General features: G+C 45.0%; 1 protein-coding gene across 24 annotated transcripts in view; it reads left to right on the forward strand.

Moving 5' to 3' along the window:
* Positions 1–12,331, forward strand: part of EML5 (EMAP like 5) — a 161,400-nt gene that overhangs the window by 145,659 nt on the left and 3,410 nt on the right. For 8 of the 24 annotated variants that reach the window (XR_015133874.1, XR_015133884.1, XM_086319246.1 and 5 more), the window contains 8 exons: positions 4,077–4,234; positions 5,704–5,818; positions 7,958–8,146; positions 8,306–8,478; positions 10,187–10,349; positions 10,646–10,749; positions 11,483–11,636; positions 12,101–12,201. Coding sequence is in view for 10 of the 24 variants with exons in the window: in XM_086319246.1 (XP_086175372.1) it covers positions 4,077–4,234; positions 5,704–5,818; positions 7,958–8,146; positions 8,306–8,478; positions 10,187–10,349; positions 10,646–10,749; positions 11,483–11,636; positions 12,101–12,201 (1,157 nt within the window). In the remaining 14 variants the exon portion in view is untranslated. Of the gene's footprint in view, positions 1–4,076; positions 4,235–5,703; positions 5,819–7,957; positions 8,147–8,305; positions 8,479–10,186; positions 10,350–10,645; positions 10,750–11,482; positions 11,637–12,100; positions 12,202–12,331 lie in introns of those variants that run through there. The other 16 variants (XR_015133870.1, XR_015133873.1, XR_015133882.1 and 13 more) reach the window with 7 other exon arrangements.

Raw genomic sequence — 12,331 nt, forward strand, 5'->3', positions numbered from 1 at the left:
ATTATGCCCATATACATTAACTTTCTTCACATACAAAATTCCTTATTTAATCAATTGCCCATTTCTAATGGAAAATAAACTTGAAGATAAGCATTTTAGTCCTAATTGACTTTTTTATGTTTGAAGCAACAGTGCAAATCAGCACAAATGTTTTGTTACAAAATGGGCGGTGTTCATTGCATCTGCTGCTGTGGGCGGGAGTCCCTCAGAAGAAAAGGAGGAGCCCTCATAGTCAACAAGAGTCTGAAATGCAGTACTTGGATGCAATCTCAAAAACGACAGAATGACCTCTGTTCGATTCCAAGGCAAATCATTCAGTATCACGGTAATCCAACTCCATGCCCCAACTATTAATACTGAACAATCTGAAGTTGAACGGTTCTATGAAGACCCACAAGACCTTTTAGAGCTAACACCCATGAAAGATGTCCTTTTCATCGAGGGGACTGGAATGCAGAAGTAGGAAGTCAAGAGACACCTGGAGTAACACGCAAGTTTGGCCTTGGAGTGCAGAATGAAGCGGGACAAAGGCTAACAGAGTTTTACCAAGAGAACGCACTGGTCATAGCAAAACTCTCTTCCAACAAAAGAGATGACTCCATATATGGACGTCATCACATGGTCAATACTGAAATGAGTTTGATTATATCCTTTGCAGCCGAAGATGGAGAAACTGTATACAGTCAGCAAAAAAAAAAAATGACCAGGAGCTGACTGTGGCTCAGACCATGAGTTCCTTATTGCCAAATTCAGACTTAAACGGAATAAAGTAGGGAAAACCACTAGACCATTCAAGTATGACCTAAATCAAATCCCTTATGATTATACAGGGGAAGTGACAAATGGATTCCAGGGATTAGATCTGATAGACAGAGTGCCTGCAGGACTGTGGATGGAGATCCGTGACGTTGTACTGGAGGCGATGATGAAAACAACCCCCAAGACAAAGCAAGGCACAAAGGAGGCCCCACAGACAGCCGAGAAAAGAGGAGGCAGAGAAGACAGAGGCGGGGAAAGAGACACCCATCGCATGCAGAGTGCTGAAGAGCAGCAGGGAGAGGTGAGCCTTCCTCAGTGAGCAGTGCAAAGAAATAGAGGGAAACAACAGAATGGGAAAGACTAGGGATCTCTTCAAGAAAATCAGAGATCCCAAGGGGACATTGCATGCAAAGATGAGCTCGATAAAGGACAGAAATGGTATGGACCTAACAGAAGCACAGGATATTAAGAAGAGGTGGCAAGATACACAGAAGAACTATACAAAAAAGATCTTCATGACCCAGATAACCACGACCTAGAGCCAGACATCCTGGAATGTGAAGTCAAGTGGGCCTTAGGAAGCATCACTACAAGCAAAGCTAGTGGAGGTGATGGAATTCCAGTTGAGCTCTTTCAAATCCTAAAAGATGATGCTGCAAAAGTGCTGCACTCAATCTGCCAGCAAATTTGGAAAACTCAGCAGTGGCCACAGGGCTGGAAAAGGTCAATTTTCATTCCAATCCCAAAGAAGGGCAATGCCAAAGAATGTTCAAACTACCTCATAATTGCACTTATCTCACACGCTAGCAAAGTAATACTCAAAATTCTCCAAGCCAGGCTTCAACAGTATGTGAACCAAGAACTTCCAGATGTTCAAGCTGGATTTAGATCTCAGAGGAACCAGAGGTCAAATTGCCAACATCTGTTGGATCAAAGAAAAAGCAAGAGAATTCCAGAAAAACATCTACTTCTGCTTCATTGACTATGCTGTAGCCTTTATGTGGATCACAGAAAACTGTGGGAAATCCTTAAAGAGATGGGAAATACCAGACCACCTTACTTGCCTCCTAAGAAATCTGTATGGAGGTCAAGAAGCAACAGTTAGAACCAGACATGGAACAATGGATTGGTTCCAAATTGGGAAAGGAGTACATCAAGGCTGTATATTGTCACCTTCTTGTTTAACTTATATGCAGAGTACATTGTGTGAAATGCCGGACTGGATGAAGCACAAGCTGAAATCAAGGTTGCTGGAAGAAATATCAATAACCTCAGATATGCAGATGACACCAGCCTTAGGGCAGAAAGTGAAGCGGAACTAAAGAGCCTCTTGATGAAAGTGAAAGAGGAGAGTGAATAAGCTGGCTTGAAACTCAACATTCAAAAAACCAAGATCATGGCATGCGCTCCCATTGCTTCATGCCAAATAGATGGGGAAACAATGGAAACAGTGACAGACTTTATTGGGCTTCAAAATCTCTGCAGATGATGACTGCAGCCATGAAATTCAAAGATTTTTGCTCCTTGGAAAAAAAGCTATGACCAACCTAGATAGTATATTAAAAAGCAGAGACATTGCCAAATAAGATCCGTCCAGTCAAAGCTATGGTTTTTCCAGCAGTCATGTATGGATGTGAGAGTTGGACTATAAAGAAATCTGAACGCTGAAGAATTGATGCTTTTGAACTGTGGTGTTGGAGAAGGCTGTTGAGAGTCCTTTGGACTGCAAGAAGATCCAACCAGTCCATCTTAAAGGAAATCAGTCCTGAATATTCACTGGAAGGACTGATGCTGAAGCTGAAGCTCCAATACTTTGGCCACCTGATACGAAGAGCTGACTCATTGGAAAAGACCCTGATGCTGGGAAAGATTGAGGGCAGGAGGAGAAGGGGACGACAGAGGATGAGATGGTTGGATGGCATCACTGACTCGATGGACATGAGTTTGAGCAAGCTCTGGGAGTTGGTGATGGACAGGGAGGCCTGGCATGCTGCAGTCCATAGGGTCACAAAGAGTCAGACACGACTGAACAACTGAACTGGACTGACTCAGTTTAAGCCTTTTTGAATATGCTCTAATCTTCCCTGGTGGCTCAGTCAGTATAGAATCCACCTACAATGCAGGAGACCCAGGTTTTGATCCCTGGGTCGGGAAGATCCCTTGGAAAAGGAAATGGCAACCCACTCCAGTGTTCTTGCCTGGAAAACCCCTTGGACAGAGAAGCCTGGAAGGCTACAGTTCAAGGGGTCACAGGAGTTGGAAACCACCTAACCACTAAACCACCGCTACGCTAGGGGCTATGCGAAGAGCAGGGCAAGTAAAATGCTAGTGTTTACATTGCAGTTGCAGATAAGGCATAAACTAAAGATGCTCCTGTATGAAAAGTATCATCATTGTTTTCTAAATGTGAGATTAAGCATAAATACGAGGAATTTGAAATAGTATTAAATTGTTGCAGGGAAATTAAACATACAAACTAGTATTCTCAGAAAGATTAAAGAAAGTCTGTTTTTTGGTATAATTCAAATCTTATTTTCTGATTGGTTCTTTCCATATTGTTTTCGGTGCAGGATCTTATACAAGTAGCTCTAAAAAGGAAGTTAAATGGAGACAGAATAGCATATAATGCAGGATTTGATTTCTCTTGTTTTTGTGTAAACGAATTATATCAAGACCGAAATTCTTGAGATGACCTAAAGCGTTCTTAAACTTTTGGTACCTTAACAGATTTATCTTATTTTTGGATTCATTGCAGAAATGCATTGACTTTTATATTTTAAGAAATCATGGGAAATGTTAATTTTCATATACAACTGCAAGACTACTATTTTGCTACAGATAAGTTTCACCTTCCATGACAAAATATTTTATCAAACCTATCAAAACTATTATGAAAGTTATTTTCACTTCCTGTTCTTTTTTTCACTCTGGGTTACTAGTGACTTTGAAGTTACTCCTTGGGGAACTAGAGGGAAGCGATTCAAAGGGGTGAAATAAACCAGGATCACAGCATTGTTAATTCAAAGGGAACTCAGAGAGTGTGAATGTTCTCAGTTTACACATGAAAAAGTTGATATTGGTGGGGGTTAGAAGTCTTGACCAAGGTTATTCCAGGTAATAGGCAACAGACATGGAAAAGGAAGTGGCCCTAACAGCCTTGAGTTCAGGTTTTCTGACACCTGACCCCACTGTTCCTCCTGCCATCCGTGCTCCTTGTATCAAAAGGGTGACCGCAGCTCACGCTTACGTAGAGAATTGCTGTTTGACTCTGCCTGAACCTTTGATGAGTTTATCTCCCCTTCCCCACTCCTTTTCAGAATAACTTGACGTTTACAGGTACCATCAGTGGAGATGTCTGTGTGTGGAAAGACCACATATTGTGTAGAATCGTGGCCAGAGCTCACAACGGGCCTGTGTTTGCCATGTACACCACCCTTCGAGACGGGCTGATCGTCACCGGGGGAAAGGAGAGACGGTGAGTCCCCTTTCTTCTCGCAGCCTCACCGCACACCCTGCGTCAGGATGCTGCGGTTCGCAGTTACGTCAGGGTCACGGGGATTAGCCTCTCTGACCTTCCTCCTCAAGTGCTTCTCCTTTATTGCCTTTTATACAAGTGCCTTCGTGATGATTCTTATTTCTGGCCTTAAATCGCTCCCAGTTTTTTTGACACTGTAGGTAGATCTAAGCTCCAGCAACTGGGGTGATCATTTTTCAGAAATATTCATGGGTAGCTATCCTGCAGGTTAGGAATTAATTTTCTTCATGTCTCTCTGCCTGTGTAAATATTTGCTGAGTAGAATTCTGCTGGTGACCTTTGCGGGGATCCTTGCCGTTGGGTTTGGGATGCATCTTGACTGCTTTCTGTTTTGTTCAGACTGGATACTAAGGGATAAGATGCACACTGCTGGCTAGAAAGGACGAGGGGTTGCCAGAAATACACTTTGCCTTGTTTGCTTGTGCTCAAGGCAGACTTGTCAGATAAAGTCAAGGCAGGACCTCAAAATGTGAGTCTGAAGAAAGGCCTTTTGCTCAGTGACTTAAATCTCCCAGTGGAAACAAGATAACTTACCATTGATTTTCTACTGATACCTTCATATCCTCGTTAAAGTGGAATGTATATGGGACCAGGAGATAAGTGCGTTCCTACACAGCATTGAAAGAGCCCACAAACGCGCAGCGTCTGCCTGTCACACAGAGGAGGACCGTGTGACAGTGCTGTGGGAGCACGGTTTTGTCCTAAGACAGTTCGTCTTAGAAGAAAATAAAGGAATATATTTTCCACCTGTTCCAAAAGAAAAACCGTAAATAGGCTGTATTTAATCTTGTGCATATATTACTGTGACACTGGTGTTTCCATACCTTAACTAACCTTACACACTCCTACTCACTAGTAACCTATTAAACTGTAGCATATCTAATAATAATAGGCGGAAAGAAATGTGCCCTTTTGGCCCTGAAAATATATTCTGTAGCATAGCAGTGCTAATCCTGTTATCTAACCTTACATTTCCATTTTCCTCCTACCATTGAGTCATTTTGGGGACTTCCCTGGAGATCCAGTGGTTAGGACTTGATGCTTTCACTTCTGTGGCCTGGGTTCAATCCCTAATGGGCGAACTAAGATCCCGCAAGCCACGTGGCATGGCCAGAAAAAAAGAATCATTTCGCGCATTTCCTTGGTAAAAAGTATTATGAGAGTAAAAGGTACAAATGGCGAGGACAGACTAAGCAGGCTTATGCTGACATCGGAAACATTAATTTCCATAGAATTTGCTTGAACTGAATGCTTGAGACCCAGTGTGTTTTAAAATTGCCATAGAAAGTTAGAGTAATGTAAAGACTGGAGTGTCTTTTAGCGTTCTGCTTGTAGTCTGTTTATAATGAAAAGTATCTGTAAGCGCCAACAGTAAGTGCGTCTTCTGGTCTGGGCGGTTCTTTTCTCAGGTCAAAGGAGGGAGGAGCCGTCAAGCTGTGGGACCAGGAGCTGAGGCGGTGCCGCGCCTTCCGGCTGGAGACGGACCAGGCCAGCGACTGCGTGCGCTCCGTGTGCAGAGGCAAGGTGCGCCCCGCGCCTCTCGCCCCGCAGCTCGCGGGACAGCGCTGCAAAGATGCGCCGTCCAGCTTCCCTGCCTCTTCTCTGCTACTCGGTTTGCAGAAAGACAAGCTGCTGCTCCCCTAAGCTCTGTATCTATATAGCGCCTCGTTTTCTTGAATCCACTCTGGTAGACGGTTGAATTTCTTTGCCAGTTGACTCGTTTTGATTAAGGCAGCTGTCTCCATTTGATGAAAAACCACACATTGCTCTAAAACCCTTTGACTACACATGCACTCACAGTGTGTTTATGAAATGCATATATGTGTTATCCTTAGTCTATTAAATATTAGGTATGCTTACTTTCATTTACAGTTACTTTTAACTAAAATTCAGTACTTTCTTCCCATATCCCAATGCACTTACTCCTCCTGGAGATTTTTAGTCTGCGATACACAGTCAACGTCAAAACTTGGAGGACTGGAGAAGCGAGGCCTGCGGCGGTCAGCGTGGCCTAGCGCCTGGCCGAGTGCCCCTGGGGTGCGCGTCTGGCCATAGAAAGCTTTGCGTGAGCTGGTGCCTGGCTTGCTGCTAGATCAGTCCAGGCGACGACTTCTCTGAGAGCAGGTGGTTTTGGCTTGGATGCAGATCCAGTGTGTGGGTGCTGAGTTCAGGAGTGCTTCCCACACAGCACCAAGGAATTCTCCAGCGTCCATAATTCAACTATATCCTGAAAGTATCTACCAGAGAAAGCCTCAGGTTCCACAGGAGGTTGGAGGCTCAGTCCTGCCAGACTGGCCCGCCCCACAGCCCTTCAGATGCCAAGCTGTTACTGCCTGTACCTCTGGTCAGCTGTCGTTTGGAGGTTCCCACAGTTCTTCTTGGACTTAAGACACCAGTCAGTCACCTGTGCCCTGACCCACGGGCTATAAATGAGAGAGTTGTACGGCCCCTCCTCGGGTTCAGTTAACTTGCTTGAGCGGCTCACTGAACTCAGAGATGTGTTCCTTACTGGGTCGCCAGTTTACTGTAAAGGGTGTAGCTCGGGCACAGCCAGACGTGGAGCTGCCCGGCGTGACGTACATGGAGCGGTGTGGAGCTTCAGACCCGCAGCCTGCATCTCCCCTTGTTCACCAGCCCGAAAGCGCTCCAAACCCTGGCCTTTGTGGAGGCTTCTTATGCAGTCTTGACTGATTAACTCTTTCACTATCGGTCAACATCAGCCCCTCTCCCATCGCCGAGGTGTGGGAAAGAGAGAGTGAAAGTGCCAGGCCGTCTCTAAGCACACGGGTCTGCCGTCAACCACCCCCTTAACGTGAGGTCCAGGTGTCACCTGATTAGCATAAAAGATACCTATCTTGTTCATCACCCGGGGAATTCTAAGGGTTGTAGAAGCTTCCCCAGTGGCTCAGCTGATAAAGAATCCACCTGCAGTGCAGGAGACCTGGGTTTGATTCCTGGTTCAGGAAGGTCTCCTGGAGGAGGGCACAGCAACCCACTCCTGTCTTCTTGCCTGGAGAATCCCATGGACAGAGGAGCCTGGCGGGCTGTAGTCCACGGGGTCGCAGAGTCAGACTTTCACTTTCAGGAGCTTTATGCCAGTAACTGGGAACAAGACCAGACATACTGAGTGTCTGCAAGTTGAGGTTTTTCGATTTTAAGGTAATGCAAGTGATACACATTGAGTGGAAAGCATGCTTCGGATGTGTGGTTTTGCTCTCCCCAGCCAGTGACCTCTGGTCCAGTCTTCTCGTGACGCAGGGCAGCACAGCCACGGCTCCCAGTCAGCACGCAGTCCCGGGATCAGCAGTTCCCCTACAGCGACTGTCTGTGCCAAGGCAGTCACACTGTTCTTCACTTTGAGGACAGGACTCTGAGCAATGCGAGGCGTCCGGCATGTTGCTACAGAATGGGCTTAGCTAAGCGTCCTGTGTGTGTGAGGCAGGCCGGGCTGTCGCGCTTGGTAGGTTAGGTGTGTGAAGTGCACTTCTGACATTTTCACCTTGCGACGGGCTTATCAGAGGCAGCCCCGCTGCAGCTTGAGGAGGGTGTGTGCATTTCCTGCTGCAGGTTGCAGCATCGCAGAGGTCGGCAGGCCATCCTGGGGTTGCTGAGAGCAGCCGCTGTGGTGGTCCAGTAACTGTTTTGGCCCCACTTGTGTTTCAGGGCAAGATACTGGTAGGGACAAGGAGCGCTGAAATCATTGAAGTTGGAGAGAAGAATGCGGCATGCAGTGTGCTGGTGAGCGGGCACGTGGACGGCCCTGTGTGGGGACTCGCCACCCACCCCTCCAGGGACTTCTTCCTGTCCGCTGCGGAAGACGGGACAGTGAGGCTCTGGGACATTGCCGACAGAGTGCGTGCAGCTTTTCAAAGATGTTATGGTTTCTAAGCAGCAGAGTCCTAAATTGCACTTAGCAAGTTCACAACTGTGTGGAGAATTTGGGGGAGACTGTTTACTTTGTAAGCTCTCTACTTAATGTCATTCTCTCTGACCCCCCTGGTTCTGATGCAGAAGATGCTGAACAAAGTGAATCTGGGACACGCCGCTCGTACCGTATGCTACAGTCCGGAAGGGGACATGGTGGCCATTGGGATGAAAAACGGAGAATTTATCATTTTACTTGTGAGCTCCCTAAAGATATGGGGAAAGAAGAGAGACAGACGGTGTGCGATCCATGACATCAGGTCAGTCAGCCAGCGGAATGGGGTGTCTAGGGTGTTCTCTAACTGGTCCAGCTTGAACTTGGAGAAAAGGTCCTTAGTGCCTGTAGCATCTCACCCCCCAGAAACTGGGCGCTGAGACCTGGCTGCTCATGTGCGTGCCTGCTTCTCCGTTCTGAGTCACGGGTCTGCTGGGCCACAGCGCCTTGTGGCAGCAAGTCCTCGGGGATGCTCGATGAACACGTGTCCAGCAAGCTCATCTCCCCAAGCCTTACCTTTCACCTGCCCTTTGAAAGCCTGCAAAGTTCGGGAATTCCCTGGCAGCCCAGTGGTCAAGATTGGGCACTTTCACTGCCACGGCCTGTGTTCAGTCCCTGGTCGGGGAATTAGGGTACCTCAAGCAGCATGGCACAGAGAAAAAAACCTGGAAAATGAAAACCCCTAACATCTCTTAACAAAGCCTAGAAAATTAAAACTTTAAACCACAAACACCTTTTACTTCTCTTAATCTCTACTGAATATATAGTTCATTCCTTTAATCCATTATCACTGAACATCTGTGCTCCAGAATCTGCATTAAAATTTTTCTGGAGCCTTTTTCAGTGCTTAAGCTTTTGTTACCGGTGGTTACTGTTTACTGAACCCGGGACTTCCCAGGTGGCGCTAGTGGTAAGTGCCCGAAGTGTAGACCTGGGCTCGGTCCTGGGTTGGGAAGATCCCCTGGAGGAGGGCATGGCCACCCACTCCAGTCTTCTTGCCTGGAGAATCCCATGGACAGAGGGGCCTGGTGGGCTACAGTCCACGGGGTCGCAGAGTCGGACACGACTGAAGTGACCTTAGCATGCGTGCACACTGTTTACTGAGCACTTGTGTGATCAACACAGAACACTGGACCCAGGTCTGTCAGAACTTGCACTCTTTTTACCAGTAAGACCGTTTTTACAGTTGACACCTTCCTCAGGATGTCAGTATATAAAACAGTAATTATGGCTTCTCTAAGCCCTCCAGTGTTCCGAAGGTATGTCAGCAAGACCATGGAGCACTTTCAAAACACCAAACCATATGGCTTCACGTGATCACTAGGCAAATAGTACTTTCTGTATTTATGTGGCAGATAGTATTTTATTTAAAAATAACTTCTTCCAAGCTCCAAGTTGCATCCCTTCATCTAATAGCCTGACATGAGTTAAGCTGGTCTGTGTCCCTTGCTGTTAAGATACAATCTTCGCAGATAAAAGAATCCTATCTTACTGAATTATGTAACTTAGTAATATATGTAAATTGTTAGTGGTTTTTTAAAAGCTGAGATATTTTTAAAGATGAAATCAGATGAAAAATCAGGAACCACTTAACACTGACGTAAAATATAAACCTGTTCATATAAAACAAATATGGTATCAGTCTATAAAATCTGTTTTGCCTATCAGGTAAATCTGAGGCCGAATCACACACTCTCGTCTTGAATACTTACTAAGGACTAAGCAGGAAGCCACTGGTCTAAGCTGGTTTTAGTTAATGCGGCTTCAAGGGGCCCGAGCTGTGGCGCCCGGGCTGAGCTGCCCCGAGGCATGTGGGATTCCAGTGTCCAGACCAGGGATCTGAGCTGCGTCCCCTGCACTGGGAGGTGGATTCTCAGCCCCTGGGCTACCAGGGAGGTCCCGTAAATGTTTACACTGCTGTATTCCATGTGGTCTAATGCATCTTTGCATGTCATCTCTTGTTGTATGTTCAGATTTAGTCCAGATTCCCGGTTTCTAGCAGTGGGTTCCAGTGAGAATTCAGTGGATTTTTATGACCTAACACTGGGCCCCACCCTTAACAGAATCAGCTATTGCAAAGACATCCCAAGCTTCGTCATTCAGATGGACTTCTCTGCAGACGGCAGACACCTCCAGGTACAGCACGCACACTGCACTTCTGAGTAGTTCCGCTTTTCCATGGTTAGTGCTTCTGAGACTCCTGCTCCCAGCTCAGCTCTTGCCTTTCATTCACTACCACTGCGCAGTTTCTGCATAATTCCTTACCAGTCTGTTCTTCTGAGTCCTTTTGCTCAGATTTTTACAGTCATCTTTTAGTCTTAATTACATTAGAAGTGTAAATCAAGTAGCATTTTGCCAGTATACTATGAACTATTTCTGGATTTTTACTTCTCACATGATGGGATTCTTGTTCCATTTTAATATTATGAAAGGTCTCCACTGGTTGCTATAAACGGCATGTCTATGAAGTGCCTTCAGGAAAACACCTTATGGATCAGGCTGCCATTGACAGAATCACTTGGGCTACATGGACTAGGTAAATATTTCGTGTCTTCAGAAGGGAAGAACTAACTGAAAGTCAGGAAAGCTAGAAAATCCTATTTCTGAACAGCTAGAGCCATTCGCTGAGGGAAAGTAACTGAGTTTTAAGTTTTTGTTACCATCTTGAATTCTTCCTAAGAAAATGATATACTCAGGGTGGGACCCCTCTTGATCAAGTATATTTCTATGTCAGTTCATTTAATTAAAGGAAATCAAAGTTGTGACTTTAAAGATACCATGATATTTCCTTAAGTAGGTTTAATAACAAACAGAAACATGTATTGTTAGGCAATAGTATTATTTCTCTTTCTATAGGAATGTTATTGATAGCAGCTGTTAGAAATGAAACCTTATGAATGGGTTCAAAGTTGCTGGCTGTGGAAGTTAACCATCAGTAATCATCAGTGAAAATGAAAGATGCCATCAAATTCCTATAGCATAAACACTTAATTTTTAAAATAGTTCTGTCAGCTATTGTAAAGTATTAATTGAATTTTTGAAAGACTGTTTAGTCTATAAACCCTTAAAACTAAAATTTCAAAAAGAAAAGGTGTATGTGTGGGGGACTCACATCCCAGGAGAAATTCAGGCTTCCAGGTAATGCCTTTTCATAATTTATTCTTATATCTACATAATGTAATTAGGTAGAGATTAATTACCATGAAACTTTTTCAGTATGGTAAACCTGTGTTTGCTATGGTGGGTTTTTTTTTATTCCTTCTCTGTAGTATTCTAGGAGATGAAGTTATGGGAATCTGGTCCAGACACGCTGAGAAAGCAGATGTCAGCTGTGCCTGTGTCTCTCGTTCAGGAATCAGCCTGGTAACGGGAGATGACTTTGGCATGGTTAAGTTATTTGACTTCCCATGTCCTGAAAAATTTGTAAGTTTATCTTGGGTTTAGTATTTTATGTAACTTTACCCCCAATTTACTTTTAATCATTAGTACATTTTCCCACATACTATGTGCTAAAATATATTGTCCTCTCATGATTTGAAAATATTTTGAAATTTGTGATTCTAAACTTTGTTCCAAGCTTCCTAAATCCATTAATCTGAAATAAAAGCGGTTAGAAATCATCTCCCCTTCCCTCAAGTCACGCCGTCTCTCAGACAACCCTAACAAAGCTGCACTCAGCCTTTTACCAGAGCTTTAATCCACCTGTTACCAAACTGCAAGTGCTTTTCAATGCAGACCCATCACTCTGAAAAAACATTTAATCAATAGCTGCGGTCCAAACTGCTTCCTCTCCAGTCTTTGTGATGGAGATGGTGGTTCCTGATAGAAAGAACTTTGACTTCTGTGTCTATCACACACGCTGAGCCTTGGTCTTTATTGTTTTTTAGGCAAAACACAAAAGGTTCCTGGGGCACTCACCCCACGTGGCGAACATCCGATTCACCAGCGGTGATCGACACGTTGTTAGTGCTGGCGGTGATGACTGCAGGTTGGTGACATTCTCAGCCCAAGATACGCCAGCTTACTAGTTAAGAGATTTAATGTCACTTCTTCTGACAGGTTCATTGTATGGACTCAGCTAGTCAACATCATTAAGGTAGCAAAACCAGATGGCTCTT

This window comes from Bos grunniens, chromosome 10, assembly GCF_055505025.1.
Source record: "Bos grunniens cultivar Pamir isolate PY7600 chromosome 10, Bosgru_T2T1.0, whole genome shotgun sequence".
NCBI lineage: Eukaryota > Metazoa > Chordata > Mammalia > Artiodactyla > Bovidae > Bos > Bos grunniens.